Raw genomic sequence first — 25,492 nt, 5'->3', positions numbered from 1 at the left:
GAAGCTTCAGAGGAACCTGAAAGCAGCTGTAACAAGTCATTTAGAACTGGGGATGAAACCAGTTCGCTTTGCTGCTTTGTGACGGTCGTCCTGCTTCATAGACTGAGATGTGGCACTGAGTGTGTGGCTGGTTCACGCCGTACGATAGCACACTGTTTATACAACAACGGCCGCATGCAGCCGGACGAAAAACAGTCCAGTAGTGAGAACGGCTGGTGGAGGATTTTGGTCCCTGAAGATTTAAACTGTAGGAAAACAAAGAAAAAACCTTAAAGCAGAGTCGTGGGTTCGTCTCCTCTCGCTGTGTAGATATAAAAAGAAAAAGTGCCGAGATCCACACCCTCAGCAGAGGGAGGATTCATGAATCCAGGCATCCCGATAGAAAAGGAGGATTTATTGACAGAAGAAAAAGTAAAAACAGCAAAACCAAAGTCTAAAATTCAGCTCCAAATATTCCCAGTTTTCCTGAAGTTTGTAGAGTTGTGACAAGTCTGGATTTCCTGAAGTGAAGGTGTGTTTGTGTGTAAGGCCTTTGCGTCATTGATCCACAGGAGGTAGAAGGCAGCGTCAGGCGATCTCCGTCTCACGCTCGATCCCGACGTACTTCAGCGCGTCAGCCTGGCTGTACCTGAGGGCCAGAAGGTTCATTATACTCACTCAGATTCTGATATTTCATGACAATCTCCGCGTGATAAACACTACTTAAATAACACATATAAATATTTTAAAAGGTGGTTGAGAGCAGAGACAGACTGATGCACTAATATGCGTTTTTTTCATGTATTTTCTGGTTCACGTTCAGTTTAATGTCCACGTTCAGCTCAGAGTGTCTCTCCTGTTACCGACCTGTAGTCGAAGAACAGTTCCTCTCCGGTCTGGATGGCTCTCTTGGCGAAGATTCCTATTCTGTGATCTCCGTTCACCATCATCACTGCAGACAGCAGACATGCGACTCACTGCAGAGGAGACCCTGGACCTCCACTAAACTCACCATGTGCTGCTCTGCTTACCTTTTGCATAGCAGTTGGGGTTGACAGAGTGGTTGGCAAAGCGGATCTTGTTGCCTTTCCTCGTTGCATCCACAACAAAATCTGCAGAGAAAAACGTTAACTGTAAAACCTTCCAGAAGAAGAGGATCGAACCGTCCGAGTCACTAATCCAAGTTTGTCTGTTTACCGTTGTTGAGATTGAAGAGGAAGCTGCACATGTACTTGTCGTAAACCTTCCCTCTGCGGTCGGCCTCATCCTGAGAGATGATCTGCACAAATAAACTAACTTTAGATTTACTCAGAAAACATCTTTAGACTGAAGAGCAGGTTGTAATGACATGTTTATGTTGGTCACACCGTGTGTAGCTATTTAACTTTCAAGATTCAAACAACTTTATTTACCCCCGAAGGACTCCATTTAAACATCACCGTCTGAAAACCATCACACCCAGACTCAGAAAGACGTCGTTTCTATTAAACGTTCCCATCCCGGTAAAGTTTTCTGACTAAAATTCCCACACAGGAAACATTTTACTCAGGTCCTACAGAGAAACCTGGGAATGATGCGTTCAGGAGCAGATGTACCGATCATAAACGGTTTACAGTTTTAGTATCAAAACTCTTTACCAGACTCAAATTCCCAGTGGATCTTTGTTTTTAAACCAACAAACATTTGCTAGAGATGTGAAATGGTTCTGAAGTCCAGAGGTGAACTTGTAGGTTATAATCAGACCACGTAAACCACGAGCTGGTAAAGCACCGAAGCCATGTAGTTATTTTTGTCAACAACCGATAACAAGACTGAGTGTGAGGATTCTGTCTCGTCGGATGCTAAAACGGGGATCGCTAAAAAGCTAAATGCAGTGGCTCCGGTGGTAGAGCGGGTCATCGTATGGCTGGAAGGTTGGCAGTTCAAATCCTGCTTCCCCAGTCAATGTGCTGGTGTGTCCTTGGGTAAGAGACGTCACCCTCCTGGACTCCAGTGTCAGCATTGCTGGTGTGTGAATGTTCGGTGGCGGCTGGCGCGAACTGGCTGCCATGTTTCCGTCAGTCTGTGGCCAGATGTGGCTACACAGGAAGCTAACCACCACCAGGAGCGAAGAATGATGGATCCAATGTAGAAATCTAATCCATTATTATTAAACTCTGGGCTATAACGTGGTAGCAGCCAAGCTGTGGTGGTAACAACACATTAATGAGCTACAGCTAACGTCTTCCACCCAGTAAAAATGAGAACATGAGAAAAATTTGGTAAAAGACTCCAGAAACCAAGCTTACCTCTCCACAGTACTCAGAGATGAACTCGTTTTTCTGGACCGGCTCCTTGATGAAGATGCCCCAGCCTGCCACATCAGACGGGGCCAGCAGCAGGTGCTGAGAGACAAGTTTACCAGCATCATGAACGAGCTGCAAACGCCACCAAAAGGATTTAAAACACAAACCAGTTTGTTCATTTTTACCTTCTTGGCTCCTCTCTGGATGGAGCAGTTCTTGCAGGACACGTTCTTGCTGTCCCAGTGGTCTGCAGCTCCACAGGTCAGGCAGAGGTCCGGGTCGCACTCCCTGACTGCCAGGTAGCAGGGACACTGCTTGGTGTTACACTGGGCTTTGCACCGACACCCTGGGAAGCGGTTCTGGCCTGCAGATGGAGGAGACGTTGCATGAAAAGCAGGAATCCTCTCTGTGTTGTTACTCTGCAGCAGCGCTGTGTGTTCTTACACTCAGAGCTGCACTGGCAGAACTTCTCACAGAAGTTCTGCGCGGTGACGCAGGGACATGAGGAGTCGCAGGGCTGGCGAGGGTGGTCACATGGCTGGTAGTTGTACACATGATTGGATGATCCATCTGAAACATGATGGAAGAGATGAAGAGGTCAGAAGTGTTTTACGTCCATTTTCAAACAGACTGACACGAGTCCCCCGAAGCTTTAACAATCATTCATCTGCTTATTTCTTTGTGGACAACATGAGGAGCTTGTGGACTTCGGGGAATGTCTCTTACCCGTCCGCTGGTTGTTATATCACATCATTGTTCCTAATGTGCAAATACAGCTAGAGAAAAAGCTCATGGAGGATTTTTGTCCTCCTGGACCTTATAGTGCCTCTAAACATCAGTCCCAGGACGGCATGGTCTGTTTGTGCCAGCTCTTCATCATCAGCTTGCTGCCCAACGGGTAAGATGCAGCAACATCCGAGCTTTACTTTCAGCTAAACTGTAAACTATCTGCTGTACTTCTGTGTAGTTAAAACTCTAAACCAGATGTTTCCTCAGTCGTATCAAGTCAAATTAAAGTTCTGCAGTTTCTGCTCTTTTTATTTTGCTTGATGGAAATTTAAGTTTTATTATAGACAGCTAAAAACAAAAAAAGATAACGGGAACACTAAAATAACATCCTAGATCTGAATGAATGAAATCTTCTTATTAAACACTTTGTTCTTTACATAGTTTAATGTGCTGACAACAAAATCAAACAAAAATGATCAATGGAAATCAAATGTATCAACCCATGGAGGTCTGGATTTGGAGTCACACTCCAAATTAAAGTGGAAAAACACACTACAGGCTGATCCAGCTTTGATGTAATGTCCTTAAAACAAGTCAAAATGAGTGTGTGTGTTGCCTCCACGTGCCTGTAGGACCTCCCTACAACGCCTGGCCATGCTCCTGATGAGGTGGCGGATGGTCTCCTGAGGGATCTCCTCCCAGACCTGGACTAAAGCATCCAACTCCTGGACAGTCTGTGGTCAACGTGGTGTTGGTGGATGGAGACATGATGTCCCAGATGTGCTCAGCTGGATTCAGGTCTGGAGAACAGGCGGCCAGTCCATAGCATCAATGCTTCGTCTGGCAGGAACTGCTGACACACTCCAGCCACACTCCAGCTAGCAATGTCTTGCATTAGGAGAAACCCAGGGCCACCAGCATATGTTCTCACAAGGGGTCTGAGGATCTCATTTCGGTACCTAATGGCAGTCAGGCTACCTCTGGCGAGCACTGGTTTAGCCTTTTGATTTGACTTTATTCATTTTCTGTTATTTATCTCATCTTATCTTATCTTATCTGTCTCATTTATCTATTTTATTTTATTATATTTTATTATAGCTTCTTAACTGTTTCCCTATTTTATCGTTGTTTTAACTGTTTTAACATTTTTAACATTTTTAACTCCAGTGTTTCTTTATGGGGATCCTAAACTCTGGGAGTCAAGCCTGCTTGGTCTGCCCTCTGCAAACATGGCTTGACTGGCTCCTGGTGTAAATGGGTCCCCAAAAATGCCGTTTCCTCACAGCAGCGCCAAGCCAAAGACAGATATTAAGAGTTTGTGTGTGTGTGTGTGTGTGTGGATGGGTGGGGGGGGGGGTGGGAGGTGTTTAATCTGTCACATAACTGGGTGTGTAAAGGGCTTACTGTTTTTGTTCTGTGATTTTCTTTTTTTTCATTTTAATATGCATTCATTTATACTATGTAAAGCACTTTGTGTTGCCTTTGCATGAAAAGCGCTTTATAAATAAAATTTGATTTGATTTGATTTGATTTGATGGAGGGCTGTGCAGCCCCCAAAAGAAATGCCACCCCCCACCATTACTGAGCCACAGCCAAACCGGTCATGCTGGAGGACGTTCAGGCAGCAGAACGTTCTCCACGGCGTCTCCAGACTCTGTCACGTCTGCCACATGTGCTCAGTGTGAACCTGCTTTCATCTGTGAAGAACACAGGGCGCCAGTGGCCAAGTAACCGATCTTGGTGTTTTCTCTGGTAAATGCCAAACGTCCTGCACAGTGTTGGGCTGTAAACACAACCCCCACCTGTGGACGTCGGCCCTCATACCTCCCTCATGGAGTCTGGTTCTGACCATTTGAGCTACACATGCACATCTGTGGCCTGCTGGAGGTCATGCTGCAGGGCTCTGGCAGTGCTCCTCCTGTTCCTCCTTGTACAAAGGTGGAGGTAGCTTCCTGCTGCTGGGTTGTTGCCTCCTACGGCCTCCTCCATGTCTCCTGATGTACTGGCCTGTCTCCTGGTGGCGCCTCCATGCTCTGGACACGACGCTGACAGACACAGCAAACCTTCTGGCCACAGCTCGCATTGATGAGCCATCCTGGATGAGCTGCACTACCTGAGCCACTTGTGTGGGTTGTAGACTCCGTCTCATGCTACCACTAGAGTAAAAAAGCACCGCCAGCATTCAAAAGTGGTCTGTGGTCACCACCTGCAGAACCCTCCTTGGGGGTGTCTTTATAATTTCCACCTGTTGTCTGTTCCATTTACACAACAGCATGTGGAACTGATTTCAGTCAGTGTTGCTTCCTAAGTGGACAGTTTGATTTCACACAAGCGTGACTGACTTACATTGTGTTGTTTAAGTGTTCCCTTTATTTTTTGAGCTGTGTATATTTATAAGTATATTTTCAAATGCGAGTCTACTGGTTCTTCTCAAAGTCAAAGAGACCCTTAACAGTCCTGTTTGTGAGGAGCCATAAAAGGTTGGTTTTTAATGCCAAGGATCCTTTGAAAGAATTAATCCTATTTCATATACTGGATTTAAAGTCCAGTTTTCCAAATTTTGGAGGTTGTAAAGCTGCAGTTAAATCAGCGGACAGAGAGAAGTGAAGAATACATACTACTCAGCAAGCAGAGTAGAGTTTCAGTCCTTCATTTGATAACACGTGTCCAAGCATGTTAGTTAATATTGATAAACCCTCTCAAGCATCTGTGACTAATATTTAACCAGTTTTATTTTAATGAAGACCAAACCTCTTTTTGTACATCAGATTTGATATAAAACCCAAATTAAATGTGAGACTTTTGTTTTTTATTCTGTAAAAAAGCAACTCCCTGATCAACTGAATTGGTTTAACACTCTCCATTAAGCCAACCAAATGTGGCAGACATGTTTGTTTATACACATCCATGCAGCAAAGTACAAGTTGGTGATTTAAATATGAACAGCTAGCAGCTAACAAGTGTAGAGCCTAAGAGAAGGTGGGATTGTTTGTATGACTTCTGCCAAATAAAGCTCACTTAAGAAATCTCAGACACTTGTCAGTGTGGAAATAAAATAAAGCTGAAGTGACCTCCGACCTTTCTTTAGCTGGATCTTCCTGCAGTGAGTGGCCCACAGTCTGTGTTTCCTCTTCTTCTTTCTTGGCGGTGTGTCCTCGTCTTCAGCGGGAGCCCGAGCGATGATGGCCGACTCCTTGACCCTGAACTCGTAAACCTGCAGGATGCAGTAAAGACAGGTTCATCAGGAAGCTGTGCTTCAGAATTTATGTCCTTTTTAATCCAACAGAGAAAGTACAATGTGTTTTTAAATTAAAGATTGTTTTCTAGGTTTCAGGGTCAGTCTGTAGATAAAACAGAAGCAGGTGAGTATGATGGTGCTGATGGCTCACCTGTCTGCAGGTCTTGGTGCCTATGAGTCGTGCGATGGCACAGTAGTTGTCGTAGTACGTCCCGATGAGAACCCTGAACAGAGAGGCTTCAGCTCCGCTCCACTCCACCGCTTCAGGCTCGCCCGTCAGCTTCATCTTCACTGGAGTCTGACACCGCGAGTTACCCTCTGTAAAACACACAAAGGGAAGAAATATGCTTGTTCATTTTTCTTCATCAATTTTAACAAAACCAATCAGCAGACACACATCAGAACGGATGTTTATGCATCACATGCCACGTAATGTCACTTCACATTTACAGAAATGACAGAAAACCGATCAGAGACCATAAGAACCAGATATTATATACACTCCATGTCCGGATAAAACATTAATGAAACTCAATATCAACTTTTTCCACCAGCAACAGATGCTCCGACCTGAAAATTTTAGTAGTGCTACTACCTGGACCACATTAGGGCTGAATGGTTTCTTTTAGAACCAAAATTTAAAAGGTTGAAATTAGCAGATTACGGAGGAGAAAGATGAATTTTCCTATGACACGACGCCTGATCCGGGTTTCAAACCTGCAGCATCCACGGTCGCATCAGACGTGACTCCTATCGTCTTTCTAACGCTACAGCTATTTAAACATCATGTGACAGCTGCAGACCGAAACGTCTGATGAGGTGAATAAAGATGCTTCTACTGAGTAAAGCTGCTCCAAATATTCTTTAAGTTCAGATCCCAGATGACATGTTGACTAGGGATGAGGGAAAGTTTTTTTTTTTTTTTAGATGCATCGCAATGCTGACGTGATTCTGAATCAATGTACAAATGTAAAAAGTTAACGTGTGACTTTCGTTTGCTCGGAAAGTCCGGTGCATTTAGGGAGATGTGAATGTGTAAACAGAGTCTGATGCAGCCTAAAGGAGCGAACTCTGGTCCTCCTACACAACGTAGCTCTCTGTTTGCTTCAAGTGAATCAAATGCAGGGAGCGGACTACAATGCAAAGGGGATTGTGGGTAAACACATACATGCACAAAGGCCAATAGGCAGCTCACAATATTTGATTTTATTTGAAAATCGCCTCCCATCAGCACCACTTCCAATGTAAACATATAAACATGTAGATGAAATAAAAGTGAAACAGTACCCGAGCTGCTGGTGGTCTCATCCTTCTTGTCCTCATCGTCTTTATCGTTGTCTCGTTCGTCTTCTTTGCTGCCCTCGCGGTCGCTGTCTGTGTCTTTGGTTTCCGAGGAAACGGTGGGGGTGCTGGGTCGGCTGTTGCTGTTACTGTTGGGCAGTCGTCCCCGGCGCCGGCCCACTGTGCGCTTGGAAGGCGTCTTGGCCCGTTCGGCAACCACACCGGCAGGGTACTCCCTCACCATGCCATCCTGAGTCAACAAGACACTTTTAATAAAACACCTTAAATAGGAATATTTTCCTTCTGCTCCGACAGACCAGGGAAAATACACAGAACAGCTAAATGAAATATTTCCAAAGTTCAATTTTACATGACTCACCTGCACCAGGTACATGTAACAGTCGATGCCACAGGGTTTACTGTCAACCAGGTTCTCCAAGTTCTTGCGTTTATAGGTGTTTGGAGTTGCATGAAAAGCTAAAAGAGCATAAAAAAAAAAAGATTCATCATACAAGGCTGGCTGTCAGGACAAGCATCAACTCAGCAGAGACAGAAAGTCCTGATTTCAAAGTTTATTAAAGCCTAAAGTTAGCTGTGATGTTTTCTTTTATGGGATGCTAAATCCAGCAAATTAAATGACTGCATCGTCTTAATCAAAGTTTATAACCTGCAGAGTTGACGGTCATTAAATACCTAATGCTAGCCAACTTAATTCCTGGCTGTATAAGAAGTGTGTGTGTACTCACGGTGGAGGAAACAGTCGTATTTGAAGCAGCGTCTGCAGAACAGAGTGTGGAAGGAGTGCAGGCTCTGTTCGCGCTGCACAGAGCGGGCGTTTGGTCCGTCGATGTTCGGCGTGCATTCAGGCGGCAGCGCACCGGGAAGCTGCTGCTCTGTCAACTCTTTGTACCTGAAATATCCAGACAGACATGTAAGATGCCAAAAGTCTGAGTCATCGCTTCACACGAAGCTTACAGGAACATGTCAGGGCTTCTACTGAGTCTTCATGTCAACATTAAAAGTGGAAAATCCAACATTAAGTCTAAAAACACTCCAGCTGTTACATATTTGTTAAATTAAAATCTAAGTCATATTTAAGGTCGGAGTTGCAGATATTTATGCAACAGAAAAGAAAAAACATCCTTTCATTAAAGAGGAAACAGCTGCTGTTGTAGAATAATGGAGCCCAAATTGAATCTGAGGGTTTCTCCTTCACACATCTACTTCCACACAACTGATTTAAATGGATAAACTTCTACATTTCCACAGCTGACGCGCTGCTAACTCCTGAATCTCATCCACACTTCGTCTTGATGCCGTTAGAATAACAGAAGCTCTTATTTCCAGTTTTACACACAAATATTCTACAATACAACCAAACAAGCCAAAAACAAACCACCTTCTTTTCGTTGTTCCAGCTTGTATTTACAGCATTTTTTTATTTTACCATAACTAACTGCTGCTTAGTTAACACACACACACACACACACTCGGAGACAAACACTAACTTTTCTTTGAGCTCTTCTGTGGAGCCTTTGTCAGGAAACATTGAGGAGATGGCATCAAAAATCTTGTCAGAAGGAAACTTCCTGCTGGTGTCATTGTTGGTTCGACCTGTAGACGACACACACACACACACACACACACTTTCCATCAGGGTACAAAACTTTTCTAGTTGATCTAACAGCCAATGTTACCTGAAATTTCCTTATATTTCTTAAAGTTTTTGAGAAATATATAGAAGGTGTTTCAGCCTTGAAGGACCTGTTTGAGTGGATGTCATGTGATTTAAACCTTGAAAGCTTCACATCCTGTGTGATTTTACAGCAAACAAGTTGACCCAGAATAACCGACAACTACAAGTCGGCAATATCGTATCAGATATTTTTTCCAGGTAATATCAGTAGACAATGTAATATCATGACATCACATGATCACAAATGTCCATCTTTGAACTGCACCTTGCCCTTTCAGCACAGTGGAGCTCAGCTGAACGAGAGAACATGGCGAAGCAAAGCAGAGTGCAGCCGTACAACGTACAGAATGTTGATTTCAACTTTCAACTTCAAAAAAACGAACAAAAGAAAAAAAATTCTTGTGTTTACATCTTCTTAAAGACAGACTTCTGCTGCTTCCGACGGTGAATCCGGGACCGGCCGCCACTGCTCTCCAATGCTGCCAACTTAGCGACTCTGTCACTACATCTAGCGAGTATATCTAAACCTTGATAGCGACTCTTTTTAAAACAGGAATAGGGACAAATCCTGTGACTTTTATGGGTCTTATTGGGGACTGACGTGAAAACATGTCTCGTGTCTCGTGAGGAGCAGCACTGCCGTAGACCCCTCCCGCGTCCCAACACACACGCAGAAAGCTGGTGTGGTGTTGAAATAAGTACCCTAGCCGTGAAACCATGAAGCACACTCTTTGGCAGGAGCGCGTATTTTAACACAACACCGGGCCTCTAACAGCAGTCCCTCAACAGCTACGTTTTCCTCTTTTCTTCCTTCCAAAAAACTTTATTAACCAATTTGTAGAAACTATTGGAGTTGAAAACGCATCACATAGATTTGCATTTCCCAAGACTTCTGAGAAAGTGCTCTGGAAAGACGAGACTAAATTTAAACTCTTTGGAAGGTGTGTCACCCATTACAGACAGTTTAGACAGAGACTTCAACAGGTTATTGTCGACACTTGTTCCTGCTGACGATGCTGACTCTCACTTATGCTTATCTTTTCACATAGATCTGTCCCATATACTGAGACCTACTCCCTTCCCCCTTTCATTTTTATATATTTGTATTTGCTCTGCGTTGTTAGGTGTATTTTTTGTATTGTTGTATTGTGGTTCTTGTGTATGCACAGTTGTATGTATGTACGTTATTTATTCCTGCTGGGGCCTCTTGGCCAGGTCATGTTTGCAAAATGAGAACTGGCTCTCAAACATTTTTTACCTGGTTAAATAAAAAATAAATAAAAATTACATCTGACATTAAAGGAACAGCATTTCATAAAAATGTCATTCCAACAGTAAAATATGGTGGTGGTAGTATGATGGTCTGGGGCCGTTTTGCTGCTTCGGACCTGGAGGACTTGCTGTGATAAATGGAACCGAGAGTTCTGCTTCTACCAAACAATCCTGAAGGAGAAGGTCCGGCCATCTGTTTATGACCTCAAACTGAAACTAACTTGGGTTCTGCATCAGGACAAAGATCCAAAACACACCAGCAGGTCCACCTCTGATTGGCTGAATGAAAACTAAATGAAGACTTTGGAGTGGCCTGGTCAAAGTCCTGACCTGAATCCGACTGAGATGCTGTGACATGATCTTTAAAAGGCGATGCTTAAAAACATGTGGCTGAAAGATGAGTGGGTCAAAACGCTGTAAAAGACTCAGTGCCAGTTATCACAAACACTGTTGCTGCTAAGGGTGGCCCAACCAGTTATTAGGACTAACCCACATTTCACACAGGGCCATGTAGACTTAATTTCTTTCCCTTAATATTAAACATCTTAATTTAAAACCTGCATCTTGTGTTTACTTGTGTTGTCTTTGACTAATATTTAAATTTATTTGATGATATGAAAAATTTAGGTTTGACAAACATGCAACAAAATTAGCAACCAGGAAACGGACTAAATCGTTTTCACACCATGTCTGACGAGACGATGTTCACATCCACCTGAAAAACATTAACACAACATCAGCACGAAGGCACCCTCATCTTTCTCAGAACTCACTCTCATTAACAAGCCCATCCTTGCGGGGATCCTCTTGGTGGTCCTTGCCGTCACACAGGTCCATTTTTTCTACCTTAAAGTCCTGTTCTTCCTCCTCCTCGTCATCTTCATTATCACTATACTGCACCAGAGCGTTGACCAACTCCACGAAGATCTCATCGTTGATGAAGCCGCACTCTGCAAAACACAAAACATTGAAGAAATGACTTCAGAGAAGAACAAAACCACAGAAATCCCAAAAATCAGAAAAAGCTGCCCAATGCTCTGGGAACAGATCCGGACTGCAGGCAGGCCAGTCCTGCATCCCCACCCTCCTCTTCCTCAGCCATGCTGCGGTAATGTGAGCAGAATGTGGTTTTGAAATGGAAAGATGTGGTCTTGAAGGTGTCATGTGTTACAAAAAATCTCTGAACGTTTCTACATGCTGCCATCAAGGTGGTGGAAAAGAGGGTTGGGGTCAGAGCAGGGCTTTTGGACTTGTTGCTAACAACAATCTGGATGTTCCTTTTTGTCTTTGGTTCAGAGTTTATGGTGTTGATTTCCTCCAAAGACCTGAAATACTGACGGGCTTGAGAATCCACATTTCCGCTGTGTGATGGTTCATCCATGATGCCTCTGAACCCCGAGAAGTCGGCACCATCTCAGGACAAAGTTAACACGTAGAGCGATACAAAAGCTGCCCACAGTAATCTCTTCTCCATGCTACTCTATCAATTATTGATGAAGTCTGAAGGATCAGAGATCAGCGTCCAGCTTAAACCTGATTCCTCTTCATTTACACACCGAAATTTCTCCAGATTACTTCAACGATTAAAACATATTTTGCACTGCAGAGGGGGACATATGTAAATCCCTTCCGATCTTTATGCCACTTCCTGGCATTTTAAAAAACACTTTTTATTTTTATCCCATTACTAAACCTAAACTACCCTCATCCCAGTCATTTTTAAATATGCTAATAAGTAATAAGTTAATAAGTAAATTGAGTGAAGCTGAAAAGCCAAATCATGACATCCTACGTTCCTGCTGTCTGTAGGTAAATGGTGGAAGTAAATGATCTAAGCAATTCGTTCCATTTTCCATACCATCCCAACCTTTTCTGGCTTGGGGTTTATTTTCTTTTGAATCAACTATGAAGCAATTAGATAAAAAAAGAAAAAGGCAGCATAAAGAAGAAATGTGCTCCAACACAGCATTTGCTTGGCCATGCACTCAAAGTGGAGCTCCTAAATTACGTTTGTCATTTACCCGTTTCTTTTAACCCAAAAACAGAGCCAGAAACCACAGACAGGAGAGGATTTTAAGAGGATTCTTAGCACAGCGCAAGTCTGAATTTAGGTTTAAATTAAGTTACAAATCACACAGTTCTGATGCTTAAGCTTTAAAAAAATCGTTAACCTCCACTAAACCCCATTTTCACCCACCTCTGTCTCCATGGACTTTGCCGTCATAGTTCTTGATGAGCTCCTCTATGAAAGTACCATCCTGGTCCAAGATCTCGTCTCCCATGTAGGGGATGTTATGAAGCACCGTCTCATCCTCCACCTGAAGCATTAAAAAAACTATTTAAAATTTCCAAATTACAGGCAAATGCTGCAAGCTGATTTTTTGCTTCCACAAACGAGACAAAAACCACATGAAGCTGTTCAGAAATAACAGACCATGAAGTTCTGCTGCAGCGGTGACCAGGAGTACATGACAGGGACGGAGGCCACAGCGTTCAGAGTCTTCAGGGGGATGACTTGCCGGGGGAACTCGGAGAAACAGCTGTCCACCGTGCACTGCACACAACAGCAGAGGAAACGTGAACTCAGAGCACTTTAACTGCATCACTGCAGAGTCCTTCTCCATTTGTTGGGGTGTTGAGGCTGTCTGCTCACCTCTCGGGTCCCTCGTAAAGAGCTGACAGATGTCATGATGTGAACCGGCTGGATCCGCCTGGTCTTCCACTCCTGGTTCAAAATATCAGTTCGCTCCACAATTTTCTGCCGGTTGGAGTTGAACATGCTCTGCAACGGTTAAAGGAAATTTTGATCACTATAAAACAAAAAAGAGCAGGTATCCTACAGATTTAAGCAAATAAGTGTGAATGCTGATATTTGATCTGCAAAAAAGTGAAAATTATTGTTCTACTACCATGTTAAGTGGACATGTGATCTGTTTGACCTGTAGAAGATTTACGTGAGTTGAGGGTTATTTCTTACTTACAACTTTCATAAGTCTGACAGTATGACTTTGACTATCCTGGCTTGTCTAAATCAGAAGCTTTCTAACTGATGACTGCAGCACAGTAAAGGAAAGCATAAAAAACATTGTATGATGGAAACTTGACAAACTGGAGAGCAGATGTTTTAACATACAGACCTTAACGTGAATATTTGACGTACTGATTATCCATGTGTGTGTGGACAAACCTTGACCTCGTCAGCCCGTCTGAAGCGCTTGAGCTGCCGAAGCCTCATGTACTCAGATTTTACCCTCCTCTTCCAGCAGGCCGGACCTTTCTCTGAGCGCTTCCCTGTCAGCACCATGATCAACCTGCAGCCAAACAAAAGGAAAAAGATTTCTGCACAGAGACAAAATGAAGGCCTTCACATTTCAGATTCTTCTTTGTCCACACATAACCATTAATTACTAAAGTTTGATTATTTTTAAACTCTAAAAGTCAAACTTGGGTCTCTGTGGGTTAATTTGATCAAAACTACCACCAACCTGCAGGTATAACCCAGTTTTACCCCCAAAAGATTACCCAAATTTTAAGTGCCCAATCAGTCATCAAATTATATAAAAAATCCCAAAAATGATTGATGTCTTGCCATTTAACTGTTCAATAGTCACTATAGTAACAGTATCATAAAGTCATATTAGAAGTGGAGGAGGAGAAAATAAAATGTTAAAATAAAGCTACTTTTGCTTTTAAAATGCCACCAAACAGATAAATAAAACAAATAAAATGACCACCACCATGATAAAGATCTGTGCAATGTCTAAACATTCTTGTCTGTTAAACTTTAGTTTGAGGCCTAATCGAACAGAAGAGACCACCGGAGATCCATCTAACTGCACATGTAAATGAAAACAAGTTTTTATGTACTGCATCTGCTAAGCTAGTTTAGTGTCATACTGCATGTAACGGTCATGTTTAAGAATCTTACTGTATTCACAAAAACAGTTCAGGAAAACAAACAAAAAACCAAAACATATCCTGTTACTGTTGTACTGGTGTTTACAGAGTGTCTTTGAACACGTCAGAAGTTCTGAAATCACAAAACCTGTCAATCAATGCAGCGAATAATGATGCGGCTCATGTAGGACCTCTGATTGGCTGGAAGTAAAGGGGGGCGGTTCTGTTCATGTTTTCCTTTTGTGTGAGTGGAAAGAGGATAGAGAGCAAGTGAGGGGCTGAGTTTGGAGCTGTTACTGACTGCTTGTAGAGGTTTTTGGTTTTTCTTTTGGTATGACTACAGCCCACAGTAACCAGTGTCCACCTGTTAACAAACCATCAACAACACTGAATCACAATTTGCCATTTTTTGAGAGAACAGTACAATATTTTTTACTTTAAATATGTTGTGATTATGATTATTATTAATAATTATCCTGATATTTTTGGAATAATGATCAGATTTATCAGGGTCCACATGCACACATTTAAAGAGTCAGGGGTCTTACGTCTTGTTCAGATTAGTAGGGTGGTGTTTTGTACTGGCTAACTGAATTCTTGGTGTCTTGCATCACTTTGCCAAGTGTGTCGCAGAGAACAACCAAAAAAGAAGCCAATAAAAAGAAAGGACAGGTCTTGTGACTGTCGGTCCTCTTCCAAACTTCTGGCCCAAATTTATAAAACAGTAGTAGCAAATATAACACTTGTTAAATTATTTATGTGTGACTGTAAGCCAACAAACATTATTTAAAATCAGCAAAGAACAGTTTACCACTGAAATTTATAGAAGCTGAAATATTCAACATCTGGGTTTTTAGAATCTTCTGCTTGTAGTTGCTTAATTTAACTTTAGTCACGTGTCCAATAAAAAATGGATGAAAAAAAACTTAATGGTACCATACTTATTATTTTTTTTTAAATCTAACTGGAAGAATATCGATTACCCTGTGCAATTTAAGGCATCTGGACCAGGTTATCATCCCACCATATCCATCCTACAAAATGTTCACAAAACCAAAACTCAAACAAAAAAAATCATTCTCACAGCTAAAAAATACATTTTCATCTTCTTCTTCATGTATACATGTACTGTTAAACTTATATCGTAATAACACAGAACAAGATGTCTGATTAATATGCCTTAATCAGACTTTAATAGAACCAAAAAAAATATATTTCAATTCATCTCTTCAATTAAATAAAACAGACAATCCAAGTGTTTATGTTTTTTCTTAATAATTTTGATGAAAACAGACTAATTGTCATTCAAGTGTACAACTACAAAAGTTACAAGACAGCTGTACAGCTACAAGATCCATCAGCCACCCACCCACAGTGTAAGGTGCTGCCCACCGGGTCAGAATCAAACCCAACACTTCAGGCTGGACATGTCAGACGGCGCCCATGGAGACGCAAAAGACTGCAGTGGCATGTTTGACTAGATTTAATCTCCAAGCATGAAAACTGGAAGCAGATAAGACTTCAAATAAAAAGATAGTTTAAGTTATCTATGTGGTGTGGGCAGAATTTGAAACCCTCATCAAATTACACACACCAGCAGCACAAATTACAGCCACCAAAATGAGCAGAAAGTTGAATCAATATCTTTTAAAGAGGTTTCCAACTAAATGTGATATTAAACCTCAAGTGGCTGGTATTTATTCTAAATTAGATTGGTTCACTGACAAGCTCAGCATATATAATGTTTGACAGGACTTCTCTCTTATTAAATGGAACAAACGCTTCTTGGGTCAGATGTTACCGCTTGAAGTTATTATTGTGTCTCACCAATAGGTGAGATGAACATCGTCTTATAAGGCATCACTGAAGCTTTTATTTCCCCCCCTCAGTAGATCTGATAATCTCTCAAACTGCCGGTGTTATAGTAACAAGTAAAATGTATATGCTACGACAGTTGTAGTAGTTTAATAACAACCAAATCAACCAGCTTCCATCGTTAACTCCCTACAATAAGGAAACATGAAGCTAATGATAGCTACCAATGTCGTGCCTGATTTAGGCACCCTAAAAATGTGTTTCCGCTTGCTTACAAATCGGTTAACTGTAGTTCAAAATATAATTGACAGTGACGCTTTTAGAAAAGTCACATTTAACTTGGTCATAAATTTGTCGCCCCACAAAAGCATGCTAACAAGTTTACAGGGAGTTATCAATTCTGACAGAGGCACGTTTGACACCCCGGCAAGCTAGCTAACAGTTGGTTAGTTAACAAAGACTAGGACACTCACAAAGCATCAAGAACAAACCCGGCCAATTTGAATCTCAACAAAAGCGCCGTAGACAGAGAAACCGGCAGTGACAGCTTCTCTCACCTGTGCAGGGATCTCAGTACTCATTCAACGGAGAGATTCGGGATTGTTAAGACAAACACCGGTGAAGTCGTCCTTTGTGTTGGGGATTAGCTGGCTCCGTGTCACTGCTAGCTATAACGTTAGCTCCGCTGCTAGCTAGCTGTTAGCACGGCAGGGGGGAAGCGATTCTATTCGCGCGACACCCGGCTTCACGTACCCGGAGTCGGCAAACAGCAAAAACTGCTCTTTGCCCAGTTTAGTGTTCTCGCACAAAACAATGGTTGTGGGTGATGATCTCGTTATTTAGATATGTTTTACCTGAGAACAAACTTATTAATTTTAATATTTCCGCCTCAACATAGACACGGTTCAAACTGCTCACCTTCTTGCATCCACCGCCCACTACGACTGCTGCAGATTCAAGAGGCGCCAAACATTTGGGCCAATCACAGAAGCTGATTTTAGTTTTTTTTCAGTGTGGTATCCTGTGATTGGTCACATGACGTAACAACAATAGCCAATAAAACTTGGCGATACACCGGGGGCCCAGGAGTGGGGACATGTGGACAGGTTCCCTTTGTTCTCTCATTTGTCAAAAGAATAAAAATCAAAACACAAAGTGACAGCGATATCAATGACGAACACACTTCCCTGTTAATATTCCACCAGCGTGTAATTCGTGTCAGCTGCTACATTCATGTAGGTGAACTACAACATTCAGCCTGACCTAAATTAAGTAAAAAAAAATATATACATAAGTCTGGCTCTGTATTGAATTAGTAATGGCCACTGAGGGGATAGACTTTCAATCGCATGCTTGGCGGCGCCTCAATAAATAGATTTTGCTTATTCTAACTGCCTTCTGCTCTGCTGACAGCTCAAGTGGGAGCACGAGGCCAGGTAACAGCTGTTCGTATAATTATGGAACGCTTCAATTTCAGCGGGAAATTAGTGTAGTTATAGATAAGCAGCGTCAGGTAAAAATAAAAATAAAAAACTGAGATGTCTGCTGGTTGAATTAAACTGCAGCAGCAGCCGGGCAAGGGTCGTAAGGTTTGTTAAACCACACCCCTTCCATATACCCATTGGTTAGAGGCAAGAAGACGTCATCTTGTTGCGTTCAATTACAAATTGGAATATATAAATATATAAAATTAAATTTTAAAACGGCGTAACAAAACTCCTAGACCTGAAACTGTCTCTCTCTCTCTGCTGTACATTTTCAGTTCTATGCTCTGTGCAAGCAGGGCCGTAGCCAGGGTTTTAGAAATACCAAGGTCCATCACCCATTATGGCCCACATAATGGACAAATTATGTTTCACACAAACCACTTCCTCTCTCTGATGTCCTGTTTCTTTTCTGCATTTATTCTTTTCTCCTTCCTTGTTCTTTCCTCTCTTCCAATGTCTCTCCTGTCGATGTGTATCAAAACATTTAGTTTTTCTTTATCTGGAATAATAAAACACATGTGGTCAGAAGTCTATGTAGCGGGGGCCATGCGGGCTGTCGCTCTGGCCTTATGGATGTTCCTCTATGAAAGAGGAAGTGACACTTTGCAGGGTGGTGCCAGTTTCCTGTTGAGTGGCCAGAGTGTTGCTGGGCCATGTCAGTCTTGGGTATATTTTGACCTTAGCAGCGATCGGGTAAATGTGGTTTTAAAATGCTGAATTTTATATATCCTGGATGAGTTTTTAATGTATTTTGTGTGCCAGGGTTAGGGTCCATCCATGGACTGAGTGTTTGACTGGGCGTGAGAATTTGACACCACATGTATGCTGGTTTTTGTGTGTGTTTTTTTAGAGATTAAATTAAAATGTTTTGGTTGTAGTAATTTTGTGTTTTTTGTTTGCAGTTTTTGGGTACCGCTTCCTGCTGTCTTTTTTTTATACTTATAGGGTTTGGTTTTGTTTCCAAGTTTGTCCGATCCTGGTCTGAGTTGTCGCTTTTATGTTGTGACAGTTGTAAGAGCAGACTAATATTTAACCTTTTTGTTTTGTATGTTTTTGTTCACATGGTCACCTTCCCCTAAAATGATTTATGTCCTCCTGTCAGTAGCTACTCAGAAGTGTTTACACCTGCCCTTGTTGGCATGAAACCTATGCAGTGCTTATTTGCAGTGGTTCAATGTGAAATCGATTGAGGTTTAATTGGGCACCATCACCGTGTATTTAAGCGGATTGTCCACCTGTGTGGTGTGCGGGTGCAATCAGGTTAAGTAAACTAGCTCTGAGTAGGACACCAAGTGGAGAAAAAGGGGAGTGCCTCCTTATTGCCCCAGAAATAAATATAGTTAAAACTTTATTCCTGTTTTCGTCTCCTTGTGCTTTTCTCATTGATTCATCTTGGTAACATCTACACTGAATGGAATGAGGCCATCAGACTTTGTTGTTTTGAATAACACAAGGACATCTATCTATCTGTCCGTCTGTCCATCCATCTTCATTTAACCATTTACCTCCCAGTACTGTGGATATTTTAACATCCACTGGTTTATGTAATGATTTACTCTTATCTGGGCCAGTGGAAATGATAACAGCTGATACCAGGGATATATTACTATCTTCACACTAACTTATCACGCCAAGCTGAACTCATGCAGCTTTTTATAGTAGCATTTACTTATTTCATTACTCATAACCATGTTTTTACTGCACATTTGAACAAAACTGGAAGCCTCAGTTTTCAAGATAACAGGGAACTCCTGTTTGATTATTGACTCAAAAACTTAAACCCAGCAGACAGGTGGAAATTACTTTCCTAAAAATCAGTTACAGAGTTAAACGTCCCCAACAGCTCCACATTTTCTCCCTCTGTACCCGGATAGTACCTGATAGTACCTGATGGTACATGTTAGTACCTGGATAGTACCCGATAGTAGCTGGATAGTACCTGATAGTGGCTGGATAGTACCTGATAGTACCTGGATAGTACCTGATAGTACCTGATAGTACCTGGATAGTACCTGGATAGTACCTGGTAACTGATAGTACCTGGACAGCATCTGCCTACAGAACCAAAGGACTCCAGAGTGACGTTTATCTCACACCTGTTCTGCTGAGAAAGTGCAGCTGTTTCCACTTCCTGTTGTGTGCAGAGTTTCTTTTCTCAGTGGAGCCATGTCTGTCTGTGGAGAGTCACGTTTGTCTTTTTAATGGCAAGTCTACAAAAATAACCGCTTATTTACAATCTGTTACTGAGCAATACTTGTTCTTAATTTAGTGATAATTCTCTGAAGTTTGGCACAAATGATCCATTCTTTTATGAAAGGAAAAAATATTTTATCCAATCCTGACCCCCGAATTTAAAGTTAACCAGCTGATTGTAGAATCTTCCACAACGCTGTTTCTGTATATTTCATTAAGATTTCTATCTTTCTTTGTCTGTAGCCCAACTTATACATATATATAAAATACATAGTAGTACTGAAAGTATGTATGATTACAAAATTTAGTAAAAAATACAGTCATTAAAGACATACATGTAAAATATGAAAATTTAAATATCTACTTTTAGTGATAGTGTAAGTTGAGTAAAAGAATCCAGAACCATTATTAGTTCCTCATGTCCGCCAGCAGATGGCTGTAAATTCCACAAAGATCAGATCAGAGTTTCCCTGAAGCACATTAACTACTTCACACATTCAGTAATAAACAGAAAATACATGGCAGGAAAAACAGCTGTGCTCTGCTCTCTGTGGATCTATACCAGATTACAGCAGCAACATAATTATTTAACAGTTCATCCATCTATTGTCTATATCTGCTATCAGGTGAGAGGCAGGGTACGTCCTGGACAGATCATCAGTAGCTGCAGTTCAAAGCTGGAAAATTTGCATAATTTGTTCAGGATCTGCACAAAAACTCTTGCAGGATTTCTTCATTTTCCTCACATCAACCCCAGATGTTCACAGAGGAAGGGGTCGACCTCACAGAGGAACTCAACCATCTCTGAACTGGCAGCTTCACCTTTCTTCCTCACGGTGTCGAGAACTGATCGAGTTTTCTCTCCTCTGCTCTTTATCTCCTCTGCTGCCTCCCTCTCAGAATTAGTCATCACCTTTTTTTCCAGCAGTTTGTCCAGCAGACTCTGGAGAACAGGTCCTGATACACCACGGATGAAATTACTCCGTATCTCTAACAGCTGCTCGTGTGGACGCAGATTCACACGGGTTGATCCACAGGATGTTTTTACTCCAGAGGTGGAAAGACAAACTCGTCTCTCCCAGACACTGTTGGAGCTGCTGTCCCTCAGAAACAGTTTCATGTGTTTCATCACTGTTTCATAAGTCACCTGGAAGGATGGGAAGTAGTTGTCGTAGGACTCTTCATCAAATTCTGCCTCTGATGGCTGAACTAGAACTGAATCGGCTCCAGGACCGGTGGACAGAGTGTAAACCTGCTTTGGCTGCAGTTTACAGTGTGGAGATGTCTCTATGTACATCTCATCTCCAACTAATTTCTTCCTGGTCCGCAGCACATCCCTGAGAGAAACGTTTTTTGGAAGCATCAACACATTAATGAGGTGTTCAAGATCAGGGTCATCTGGGGGCTTGTAGAAGAGCAGAACCAAGGCTTGAACCGGGTCTGGGGGAGAGTCTTCATCCTTGACGTTACCAAAACCAGAAAACCCAGTGATGTTTATGATCACATGAGTTTCTGTTATATCATGAGGCTTGATAAACTCGATGCCCTCATCCTTGATATGAGCGACTGACAAGAAGCGCCCTCCACCCGTGGAGAGGATCTCACAGTGTGGGAGATGAAGCTGACACACAGACTGCTGCAGACATTTGATGTTAAACAGCGGTCCTGCAGGTTTCTTATGGTGTTGGCTGAGCAGCCTCCTGTTCCAGGTAACAATCCTGTAACAAACCTCCCCTTCTCCCTCCATGTGGAACAGCAGGCCGGTCACTGTGCACTGGAACAGGCCTGGACTGGAGCCCTGGAACCTGTAGGTCTCATCACTTTCATCATCTATGAAATCAGGTGTAAACTCCTCACAGCTGCTGTTCAGCTTCATGTCAGGTAAACTTTTAGTTTGTGTTAAACTTTGGTTATTTGTTTTCTGAGTCAGTGAGGGAAAACTGAGGGAACGAGACAAGTTAATATAGTCTCTTCCATTCAAACCAGAATCTATAGATTGAATATGGTGGTCAGACTGGGTTAACAGTGTGTGTGTGACTGGATGTTTTATGGCTGAAACTGATACTGCAGTTTCCGTCAAGTCTTCAGATTTTAACGATAGAAACTCAAATGAATCTTCTACCTTGTGTTCTTCAGTGAAGACACTGGTCTTCACCTCTCTTCTGCCCACAGGGGGAGAGGTATTGTTAAATAATAATGAAGAAGTATTTAAGGTTATTGGTGGGGAATATTCTTCACAAGAGTTAATAGTGAAGTGAGAAATGATAGAGGGACCAGGGACAGGAAGCGTCACATTACTGGTATTACAGTAAGGGACAACTTTACTGCTCCTTGATGGTGAACTGGTTGCAGAGTCTGGAAATATGGAATCTCCCTCTGGATAGCAAAGTTCTTCTTTTCTATTTCTTGCACTCTGACTTCTGGTGATTGCAGGTGTGGGGCATACAAACGTGTAATTTAGTTTCAAAGAACAATGACATCTGCATTTTGTGGTCCTGGGTTGAGAATTCCTGATCATTCTGGTCACTCTGTTGGAACATGAATCCTCTCTTTCTGCTCTCTTTGCTGATGTTTGTTTGCTGCATTCATAAGAATCAGAGTCTGAGTCAGAGAAGCTGAAAGAGCTGCACAGGTCTGGAGATGATGTGGAGACACTTCTGAAAATTCTTCTTCTTAAATCTTTTTTGAGTTCATTCTTCAGACACAGCTTAACTTCACTCGTCTGTGTGGCTTCTTTCAGGTTTTCTTGCTCCTGCACAATAAAACAGAAGAGGAAATAAAATCAAAATCCCCCTCAAAGAAGGGATTGATTAGGATTTATGATGTGGGGACAGTGCAGGACATGAGAGTACAACAAGCACATCGATTCTATAGATTCAATATTCTAGACAGACAGACAGACAGACAGACAGACAGACAGACAGACAGACAGACAGACAGACAGACAGACAGACAGACAGACAGACAGACAGACAGACAGACAGACAGACAGATAGATAGATAGATAGATAGATAGATAGATAGATAGATAGATAGATAGATAGATAGATAGATAGATAACCTGACAGGTGTTTTAGAAACCTCTGACATAGTTTTAAACCACACACAGAGGTTATATATAAAGAAAGAGAGCAACAAAAACATCTCTGAGGTTTACAACATCTGCACGATTTAAAATGGGAAACCTTTAAAAAGAAACTTAGAAACTAACTGGATCAACCAGATGCAGACCATTGCCTTCACCTCCTCTGCTTCAGAACACTACTGTATTTTCAGTTTATGAATCATCCACCTACCCCGAGGTAACAGTGTGAAATCTGATTATCTCACACAGCATTTCAGGCACATTCAGGCGTATTTAAACAATACAATCGAACAGTGGCATAAATTTGTGTAAACTACCAACAACAAAACCACCAGTTGACTCAGCTGTTTGGTTCAATAACAAATGTAATCCGAAAGTGTTGTATGGAGCAAAAACACAATTTGGTTTAAAGAAAGGGGAAAAAGATTAGACAGGTCATAAAGGCAGTTCGGGTTGTACGGTGGTGTGATGGTTAGCACGTCACATCACAAAAGTTCCTGGATCCAATCCTAATTTGGGACTTTCTGTGTCTCCCTGTACATGCATGTTCTCTCAAGATACTACAGTTTCCTCACAGTCCAAATAGTTACATGTTAGATTAACCTATATTGTATTCCTGAAGACATTTTAGAGTAATTGGTGGGGTGATAGTATTTTTCTACATTCTCGTCTACATTTTAACCCTTTTATAGTTTGACCAAAGAAATAATGGGCAGAAATTTTTCTTTTTTGTATTATCTGAAGTCAGGTCAAGTGGCCCCTTGCAACAATGCAAATAAACCAAAATAATTTTATATATATATATATATATATACAATTAAGATGGCACTGTAGTTTTCCAGCCTAGAGATAATAAATGCATAGAGCAGTTTTTCAGCATTACTTTGAGACTAGAAATTAAAGAAATGCCATCACGAGTAACTATATGAAAATAGTGGCTTTCTGAGATTTTCAGCACCAACAACATTACAGATCATCCAGGTTTTTATGCTTATAAGACGAGCTAATAAATTTAGTAACTGTTTAATTTAATCAGGTTTGATTAAAATGTAGAGCTGGGTGTCATCGGCGTAATAGTGGAAATTTATGTTGTGTTTCCTGATGTAGGCTCCAGTCCACACACACCACTTTATTTAAATAAGCAGGTTTAGAAAATGGATGGATGTTTCCTGATGATACAGCCCTCAGGTAGCAAATATAAGGAGAATATGACTGATCCAAGTGCAGACCCCTGTGGAACAACATAAACACTCTGGTACATGTGGAAGACACATGTCAACATGTACAAACCGGAATCTATCAATCTTCCATTAAGTCATATAAATATGACTTAAACCAGTCTAAACCAGTACAATTTAACCTGACAAAATATTCAAGTCTGTACTACGATATTGGTGTCAGTGGTGTTTAAACATCGCTGAAATCTAACAGAGCCAGAATGCAGATCAGACCACTGTTCTTGTAAGCTACATGGAGGTTTATTGCAGCAGTGATAAATGCATTAATGTTTCAGCACAAGCTTGTTCATTGGGTAAAAGATCAGGACAGAAAATAGACTAGATAGCTCAAAGATCTGAGGTGCACAGACAATGAAAAGAGACCAACTAACCAGATCAAGTAGAGAAGTTTAGAGTTACAAGTAGCAAAAACAATAAATACAAATAGGACCAAGAACTCGGAACTCGGAAAATAAAGGTGATTAAACTCCATCAGACTGTGTGAAGGAGTGAAATACAGGTCATGTATCTGTAAAACTAAATGTATTAAATCTATGATACAAATTCACACAATAATCAGTGTTAAAAGCAACATTACACAACTTCAGTTTAACAAATCCTAATTTTTCATTCTAACCAATATTTTCCTTTAGCTGAGCTTTACCTTATGTCATGTGAACAACCAGACAGCTGCTCTTCCTGTTTTCCTCGTAACAGGATGTTTATTGTTTATTGGTTTATCGGTCGACTGCTGACTTTTATAGACTTCATCTTGCTTTGAGGTTTTCACCATGTTGACGTCATGAACCATAAATTGAGTTTTAAAAAACATCACATTTTTGGTTTTTCATTCATTTTTCATTTGACCTGAAACAAATGGTGCTTTAAGACTTTATTATTTCAATAAATACAAAAACAAAATATGTAAATTCTGTGTTTAATTCTATTGTTAAAACTTTGCTGTGAGATATAATCCTATTCATGACCCCTAGTTTCTGCCTCTTATCTCGTGCTGCTGTGAGGAAAACATATCTTGGGGATCCAGCCACACCAGGAGCCAGCCCACCCATGACCACTGTGGGCGCCAACACTGGAGTGTGACTGGGATCCACACCACAGCCATAGGGCTGCAGTGCAGGACTCCCAGCCACCCAGACAAGGGCGATCACCATGGCAACATCCCTGCAGACTGAGCAGAAAAAGCCCCTAGTGTGGTGGAGAAAAACACCGGAGTTAAAAATGTGAAAAAAACTAACCACAGATAGAACCAACAAGAATAATATTTAAAAAAGAATACATACAAAGGAGTTTATTAAAA

At 41.6% G+C, this 25,492-nt stretch overlaps 2 protein-coding genes across 6 annotated transcripts; both read right to left on the bottom strand.

Annotated features, from left to right (window-relative positions):
• Window positions 1–379: 379 nt before the first annotated feature.
• On the bottom strand, window positions 380–17,720 carry ezh2 (enhancer of zeste 2 polycomb repressive complex 2 subunit). Of its 5 annotated transcripts, none has more exons than XM_041968608.1 (20): window positions 17,532–17,720; window positions 13,668–13,791; window positions 13,390–13,419; window positions 13,134–13,262; window positions 12,915–13,034; window positions 12,678–12,798; window positions 11,254–11,430; window positions 9,021–9,126; window positions 8,259–8,422; window positions 7,892–7,989; window positions 7,519–7,762; window positions 6,383–6,549; window positions 6,072–6,207; window positions 2,709–2,834; window positions 2,450–2,628; window positions 2,268–2,363; window positions 1,177–1,258; window positions 1,011–1,091; window positions 847–931; window positions 380–628 (listed from the first exon to the last, which is right to left on the bottom strand). In XM_041968608.1, exons 2-20 carry the CDS (start codon window positions 13,782–13,784, stop codon window positions 568–570), a joined length of 2,319 nt encoding a protein of 772 aa, XP_041824542.1. In that variant the 5' UTR covers window positions 13,785–13,791; window positions 17,532–17,720; the 3' UTR covers window positions 380–567. The 5 variants fall into 5 exon arrangements, with proteins under 5 accessions (XP_041824542.1, XP_041824541.1, XP_041824539.1 ...); XM_041968607.1 differs by lacking the exon at window positions 17,532–17,720 and adding an exon at window positions 17,111–17,193; XM_041968605.1 differs by lacking the exon at window positions 17,532–17,720 and adding an exon at window positions 16,750–17,103.
• A 2,110-nt stretch (window positions 17,721–19,830) lies between these two features.
• On the bottom strand, window positions 19,831–24,884 carry LOC121628477 (NACHT, LRR and PYD domains-containing protein 1b allele 2-like). The gene is made up of 2 exons (XM_041967505.1): window positions 24,839–24,884; window positions 19,831–22,624 (listed from the first exon to the last, which is right to left on the bottom strand). The coding sequence occupies exon 2, from the start codon at window positions 22,388–22,390 to the stop codon at window positions 20,615–20,617; it is 1,776 nt and encodes a 591-aa protein (XP_041823439.1). The 5' UTR covers window positions 22,391–22,624; window positions 24,839–24,884; the 3' UTR covers window positions 19,831–20,614.
• Window positions 24,885–25,492: the final 608 nt, after the last annotated feature.

Source organism: Melanotaenia boesemani, chromosome 18, assembly GCF_017639745.1.
Source record: "Melanotaenia boesemani isolate fMelBoe1 chromosome 18, fMelBoe1.pri, whole genome shotgun sequence".
NCBI lineage: Eukaryota > Metazoa > Chordata > Actinopteri > Atheriniformes > Melanotaeniidae > Melanotaenia > Melanotaenia boesemani.
The sequence above is the reverse complement of the archived record's forward strand: the minus strand, read 5'-3'. Positions and strand labels throughout refer to the sequence as shown.

Bases quoted from the DNA above. Each gene is read 5' to 3' on its own strand.
- LOC121628477 (XM_041967505.1), bottom strand. From the start codon at position 22,390: ATGATCAGGAATTCTCAACCCAGGACCACAAAATGCAGATGTCATTGT.
- ezh2 (XM_041968608.1), bottom strand. From the start codon at position 13,784: ATGGTGCTGACAGGGAAGCGCTCAGAGAAAGGTCCGGCCTGCTGGAAG. The intron at 7,990-8,258 runs GTGAGTACACAC...ATGCTCTTTTAG, and splicing joins ATACGACTGTTTCCTCCACC to CTTTTCATGCAACTCCAAAC. The intron at 1,092-1,176 runs GTAAACAGACAA...TTTTCTCTGCAG, and splicing joins CCTCTTCAATCTCAACAACG to ATTTTGTTGTGGATGCAACG.